Source organism: Oncorhynchus mykiss, chromosome 3 (genome assembly GCF_013265735.2).
Source record: "Oncorhynchus mykiss isolate Arlee chromosome 3, USDA_OmykA_1.1, whole genome shotgun sequence".
Lineage (NCBI taxonomy): Eukaryota > Metazoa > Chordata > Actinopteri > Salmoniformes > Salmonidae > Oncorhynchus > Oncorhynchus mykiss.
The window spans coordinates 59,993,315-60,001,683 of NC_048567.1; the positions used below are offsets into that span (position 1 = coordinate 59,993,315).

At 48.2% G+C, this 8,369-nt stretch overlaps 1 protein-coding gene across 1 annotated transcript in view; it reads left to right on the forward strand.

Annotated features, from left to right (window-relative positions):
* erbb4b (erb-b2 receptor tyrosine kinase 4b) overlaps positions 1-8,369 on the forward strand; it is a 181,736-nt gene that overhangs the window by 122,756 nt on the left and 50,611 nt on the right. The window contains exon 18 of the mRNA XM_036974796.1: positions 8,107-8,289. Coding sequence (XP_036830691.1) covers positions 8,107-8,289 — 183 coding nt within the window. The remainder of the gene's footprint in view (positions 1-8,106; positions 8,290-8,369) is intronic.

The window sequence follows — 8,369 nt, forward strand, 5'->3', positions numbered from 1 at the left end:
CCTCCTCTGTCCTCCCTCCTCTGTCCTCCCTCCTCTTTCCTCCCTCCTCTTTCCTCCCTCCTCTGTCCTCCCTCCTCTATCCTCCCTCCTCTGTCCTCCCTCCTCTGTCCTCCCTCCTCTGTCCTCCCTCCTCTGTCCTCCCTCCTCTATCCTCCCTCCTCTATCCTCCCTCCTCTATTCTCCCTCCTATTTCCTCTCTCCTCTATCCTCCCTCCTCTTTCCTCCCTCCTCTTTCCTCCCTCTTCTGTCCTCCATCTGCTCTCCTCCCTCCACCCTCCCTCTGCGCTTCTCCCTCCGTTCTCCTCCCTCCTCTATTCTCCCTCCTCTGTCCTCTCTCCTCTGTCCTCCCTCCTCTATCCTCCCTCCTCTATCCTCCCTCCTCTATCCTCCCTCCTCTTTTCTCCCTCCTCTTTTCTCCCTCCTCTTTTCTCCCTCCTCTGTCCTCTCTCCTCTGTCCTCTTTCCTCCCTCTTCTGTCCTCCATCTGCTCTCCTCCCTCCACCCTCCTCCCTCTGCGCTTCTCCCTCCGTTCTCCTCCCTCAGCTCTCCTCCCTCCCTGCCATGGAGGATTTAGGAAGAGGAGGCAGCACAGCTTCTTCATTTAAACAGCAATCAAAACGCAGTGGCACGTGTCTTCAGATTGGACGTGGAGACACACACGCACACACAGACACACACAACACACACACACACACGGACACACACAACACACACACACAACACGCACACACAACACATGCACAAACAACACACATGCACACACACAACACACACACGGACCCACACGGACGTAGAGATGGCCCCTGGCGATGTTTGGCCAATGAGCAGCAGCCCTGTTTACTCCTGTAGCTAGCAGCATAGCAGGAGGATGAATCCTCATTAATTAAGAAGACTGTCAACACCATGGTAGTCTAGACCACTGTGTGTGTGTGTGTGTGTGTGTGTGTGTGTGTGTGTGTGTGTGTGTGTGTGTGTGTGTGTGTGTGTGTGTGTGTGTGTGTGTGTGGTGCGTGCGCGTGCATGTCTGTGTCCACACGCAGGTGGGTGAGTGTGTGTGTGCTCCTGCGTGTGTTACCGGCAGGGCACCAGAGTGAGTTATTCCTTTTGAAGGCCTAAGCACAGCTCTGGACCCTTCTTTATTTCTGCTATAATAAACCTAGTGGTCTAGACTGAGACAATGACATGTCATATCCCTCTCTCTGTTAATGGAGATGGTGTACCTAGTTTGGTTTGTTCAACTGTTTAGAAGACACATGTAGATGTAGACGACACATAGACGACACACGTAGAAGACACACGTAGTCGACACACGTAGAAGAAACACGCAGTCGACACACGTAGAAGACACACGTAGAAGACACACGTAGAAGAAACACGTAGAAGACACGCGTAGAAGACACACGTAGTCGACACACGTAGACGACACACGTTGAAGAAACACGTAGAAGAAAAACGTAGAAGACACACGTAGAAGACACACGTTGAAGAAACACGTAGAAGAAAAACGTAGAAGACACACGTAGAAGACACGTAGACGACACACGTAGAAGACACGCGTAGAAGACACACGTAGAAGAAACACGTAGAAGACACGCGTAGAAGACACACGTTGAAGACACATGTAGAAGAAAAACGTAGAAGACACACGTAGAAGACACACGTAGAAGACACACGTAGAAGACACACGTAGAAGACACACGTAGAAGAAACACATAGACGACACACGTAGACGACACACGTTGAAGAAACACGTAGAAGAAAAACGTAGAAGACACACGTAGAAGACACGTAGACGACACACGTAGAAGACACGCGTAGAAGACACACGTAGTCGACACACGTAGAAGAAACACGCAGTCGACACACGTAGAAGACACACATAGAAGACACACGTAGAAGAAACACGTAGAAGAAACATGTAGAAGACACGCGTAGAAGACACACGTAGAAGACACACGTAGAAGAAACACGTAGAAGACACGCGTAGAAGACACACGTTGAAGAAACACGTAGAAGAAAAACGTAGAAGACATACGTAGAAGACACACGTAGAAGACACACGTAGAAGACACACGTAGAAGACACACGTAGAAGAAACACATAGACGACACACGTAGACGACACACGTTGAAGAAACACGTAGAAGAAAAACGTAGAAGACACACGTAGAAGACACGTAGACGACACACGTAGAAGACACGCGTAGAAGACACACGTAGTCGACACACGTAGAAGAAACACGCAGTCGACACACGTAGAAGACACACGTAGAAGACACACGTAGAAGAAACACGTAGAAGAAACACGTAGAAGACACGCGTAGAAGACACACGTAGTCGACACACGTAGAAGAAACACGCAGTCGACACACGTAGAAGACACGTGTAGAAGACACACGTTGAAGAAACACGTAGAAGAAAAACGTAGAAGACACACGTAGAAGACACACGTAGAAGACACACGTAGAAGACACACGTAGAAGACACACGTAGAAGAAACACATAGACGACACACGTAGACGACACACGTTGAAGAAACACGTAGAAGAAAAACGTAGAAGACACACGTAGAAGACACGTAGACGACACACGTAGAAGACACGCGTAGAAGACACACGTAGTCGACACACGTAGAAGAAACACGCAGTCGACACACGTAGAAGACACGCGTAGAAGACACACGTTGAAGAAACACGTAGAAGAAAAACGTAGAAGACACACGTAGAAGAAACACGCAGTCGACACAAGTAGAAGACACGCGTAGAAGACACACGTTGAAGAAACACGTAGAAGAAAAACGTAGAAGACACACGTAGAAGACACACGTAGAAGACACACGTAGAAGAAACACGCAGTCGACACACGTAGAAGAAACACGCAGTCGACACACGTAGAAGACACGCGTAGAAGACACACGTTGAAGAAACACGTAGAAGAAAAACGTAGAAGACACACGTAGAAGAAACACGCAGTCGACACAAGTAGAAGACACGCGTAGAAGACACACGTTGAAGAAACACGTAGAAGAAAAACGTAGAAGACACACGTAGAAGACACACGTAGAAGACACACGTAGAAGACACACGTAGAAGACACACGTAGAAGAAACACGTAGACGACACACGTAGACGACACACGTTGAAGAAACACGTAGAAGAAAAACGTAGAAGACACACGTAGAAGACACGTAGACGACACACGTAGAAGACACACGTAGAAGACACACGTAGTCGACACACGTAGAAGAAACACGCAGTCGACACACGTAGAAGACACATGTAGAAGACACACGTAGAAGAAAAACGTAGAAGAATCACGTGGCGATGTTTGGCCAATGAGCAGCAGCCCTGTTTACTCCTGTAGCTAGCAGCATAGCAGGAGGATGAATACTCATTAATTAAGAAGACTGTCAACACCATGGTAGTCTAGACCACTGTTTGTGTGTGTGTGTGTGTGTGCGTGTGCGTGCATGCATGTCTGTGTCCACACGCAGGTGGGTGAGTGTGTGTGTGTGTGTGTGTGCGTGCGTGTGTGTGTGTGTGTGTGTGTGTGTGTGTGTGTGTGCGTGCGTGTGTGTGTGTGTGTGGTGCGTGCATGCATGTCTGTGTCCACACGCAGGTGGGTGAGTGTGTGTGTGCTCCTGCGTGTGTTACCGGCAGGGCACCAGAGTGAGTTATTCCTTTTGAAGGCCTAAGCACAGCTCTGGACCCTTCTTTATTTCTGCTATAATAAACCTAGTGGTCTAGACTGAGACAATGACATGTCATATCCCTCTCTCTGTTAATGGAGATGGTGTACCTAGTTTGGTTTGTTCAACTGTTTAGAAGACACATGTAGATGTAGACGACACATAGACGACACACGTAGACGACACGTAGACGACACATGTAGACGACACACGTAGATGACACGCGTAGACGTAACACCATAGAAGACATGTAGACGACACACGTAGACGACACACGTAGACGTAACACCATAGAAGACACGTAGACGACACACGTAGACGACACACGTAGACGACACACGTAGGCGACACACATAAACGACACACGTAGAAGACACACGTAGACGACACAAGTAGAAGACACATGTAGACGACACACGTAGACGACACACATAGATGACACACGTAGACGACACACGTAAACGTAACACTATAGAAGAAACGTAGACGACACACGTAGACGACACACGTAGACGACACACGTAGACGACACATGTCGATGACACACGTAGAAGACACACGTAGACGACACAAGTAGAAGACACATGTAGACGACACACGTAGACGACACACGTAGACGACAGATGTAGACGACAGACGTAGACGACACACGTAGACGACACACGTAGACGTAACACCATAGAAGACACATGTAGACGACACACGTAGACGACACACGTAGACGACTCAAGTAGAAAACACATGTAGACGACACACGTAGACGACACACGTAGACGACACACATAGACGACACACGTAGATGACACACGTAGACGTAACACCATAGAAGACACGTAGACGACACACGTAGACGACACACGTAGACGTAACACCATAGAAGACACGTAGATGACACACGTACACAACACACGTAGACGTAACACCATAGAAGACACGTAGACGACACACGTAGAAGACACACGTAGACGACACACGTAGACGACACACGTAGACGACACACGTAGACGTAACACCATAGAAGACACGTAGACGACACACGTAGACATAACACCATAGAAGACACGTAGACGACACACGTAGACGACACACATAGACGACACACGTAGACGACACACTTAGACGACACAAGTAGAAGACACATGTAGACGACACACGTAGACAACACATGTAGACGACAGACGTAGACGACACACGTAGACGTAACACCATAGAAGACACGTAGACGACACACGTAGACGACACACGTAGACGACACACGTAGATGACACACGTAGACAACACACGTAGACGACACACGTAGACGACACACGTAGACAACACACGTAGACGACACACGTAGACGACACACGTAGACAACACACGTAGACGACAGACGTAGACGACACACGTAGACGTAACACCATTGAAGACACGTAGACGACACACGTAGACGACACACGTAGACGTAACACCATAGAAGACACGTAGACGACACACGTAGACGACACACGTAGACGACACACGTAGACGTAACACCATAGAAGACACGTAGACGACACACGTAGACGACACACGTAGACGACACACGTAGACGTAACACCATAGAAGACACGTAGACGACACACTTAGATGCCACACGTAGATGCCACACGTAGACGACACACGTAGATGACACACGTAGAAGTAACACCATAGAAGACACGTAGATGACACACGTAGATGACACACGTATATGACACACGTAGACGTAACACCATAGAAGACACGTAGATGACACACGTAGATGACACACGTAGATGACACACGTAGACGACACACGTAGACGTAACACCATAGAAGACACGTAGACGACACACGTAGACGACACACGTAGACGTAACACCATAGAAGACACGTAGATGACACACGTAGACGACACACGTAGACGACACACGTAGATGACACACGTAGATGACACACGTAGACGTAACACCATAGAAGACACGTAGACGACACACGTAAACGACACACGTAGATGACACACGTAGACGACACACGTAGACGACACACGTAGATGACACACGTAGATGACACACGTAGACGTAACACCATAGAAGACACGTAGATGACACACGTAGACGACACACGTAGACGACACACGTAGACGTAACACCATAGAAGACACGTAGATGACACACGTAGACGACACACGTAGACGACACACGTAGATGACACACGTAGATGACACACGTAGACGTAACACCATAGAAGACACGTAGACGACACACGTAAACGACACACGTAGACGACACACGTAGATGACACACGTAGACGACACACGTAAACGACACACGTAGACGACACACGTAGACGACACACGTAGACGTAACACCATAGAAGACACGTAGATGACACACGTAGATGACACACGTAGATGACACACGTAGACGTAACACCATAGAAGACACGTAGACGACCCACGTAGACGACACACGTAAACGACACACGTAGACGACACACGTAGACGACACATGTAGACGACACGTAGATGACACACGTAGACGACACACGTAGACGACACATGTAGACGACACACGTAGACGTAACACCATAGAAGACACGTAGACGACACACGTAGACGACACACGTAGACGACACACGTAGATGACACACGTAGATGACACACGTAGACGACACACGTAGATGACACACGTAGACGACACACGTAGATGACACACGTAGACGTAACACCATAGAAGACACGTAGACGACCCACGTAGACGACACACGTAGACGACACACGTAGATGACACACGTAGATGACACACGTAGACGACACACGTAGATGACACACGTAGACGACACACGTAGATGACACACGTAGACGTAACACCATAGAAGACACGTAGATGACACACGTAGACGACACACGTAGACGACGCACGTAGACAACACACGTAGACGACACACGTAAACGACACACGTAGACGACCCACGTAGACGACACACGTAAACGACACACGTAGACGACACACTTAGACGACACACGTAGACGACACACGTAGACACACACTGATGAACAATGGAATCCACACAGCGGAACGCTCACACTCATCAATGCAAACAGTAATAGGACACTACTGCGCATGCTAATATGTAGCATTAGGTTAGCAGTTCTCAGTCGTTGCATCATCGTGAACAAGATCATGTTGTCACTATACACATAACAAATTCAGAGCTATCAATATATAATGCTTGTGGGAATATGTTCAAGTATGTGTGTGTGTATTTTGTGTTTGTGCATGCTTTTGTCAAGTGTGTTTTTCTATTCTAAGCCTATGCTGTAGAATTATAGCTCCCCCCAGTAAACACAGTCACACACAAAAATGATAGATGAACCTTTTTACCATGTAGATTTACAGGGGAGGAAGCTGTTATACAGGCAGGCTCAGTTAAAAGCAGACCGAGTGGCCCTTCTCTCCCCTTCTCTCACCTTCTCTGCCCTTCTCTCCCTCTGACAATGGCCCTGATTTAAGATCGTGGAGATGTAGGGCCTAAGATTGTAATCGATCTGCAGCTGATAACTAAGGACTGGATTATTCAAGTGCAGTGAAGCAGTGATCATAAATCCAATCTGTGTCTCAAACTGCACCCTATGCCCTTTGTTGTGCACTACTTATTTTTTTTACCAAAGCCCTGTGGGTTTGCATATGGGCCCTGGTCAAAGGTAGTGCACCATATAGGGAAAAGGGGGCCATTTGGCCTGCAGTCCCAACTCTCTCTCTGAGCCGTATGCACTATACTATACTTTCCTGCCTGCTCTCTCTGTATAACACCATTACTGTCATGGGATACAACGTGGCAATAGCCTGGTTGAATTTATGTTGTCTTTGTGTGTGGGGTTGTGAGGTTGGCTGTACTGCTGGTGGCTGTGAGTGCTAGTGTGTATGTATCTTGTGAATTGGGTGATTAAATGTTGATATCTTTCTTGCTCGTACATGTGCTGCTCATCAGTTAAACCAAATGGAATAATGCATGATTTGAACGAACGCAAAGGACATTTCAGTCCTTATACAGCCCTAATAGGACAACCCTTACCCCCTGACGTACAGCAGTGTATGTGGGCAGCAGGTAGCGTAGCGGATAGAGTGCTGGGCCAGTAACCGAAAGGATGCTATGGTTCGAATCTCCGACCCGACAAGATGAAAAATCGGTCAATCTGCTCTTGAGCAAGGCACTTAACCCTATTTACTCCAGGGATGCCGTCAATAATGGCTGATCCCTGGCCGTGACCCCACTCTCCGAAGGTGTCTCACAGATATGCAAAAAACACACTTCCATTTCACAACACACACTTGTACACATGTGAGACAGGACAAATATAGGCACCCCCTATGGTTCAAATGTATTAGAATATATGGTCTCCTTGTGTGCCTGAGTCCCTGTGTGTGTTCCCCAGGAGGCTCTGATCATGGCTAGCATGGAGCACCCCCACCTGGTCCGTCTCCTGGGGGTCTGCCTGAGCCCCACCATCCAGCTGGTCACCCAGCTCATGCCTCACGGCTGTCTGCTCGACTACGTCCATGAACACAAGGACAACATCGGCTCCCAGCTGTTGCTCAACTGGTGTGTTCAGATCGCCAAGGTAGGACTCACCTGGGTTAAAACTTGTATGGGGGTTCGAGCACCGTCAGCCACTTTCTGTCTGTGCCCCTGTTTCATGGG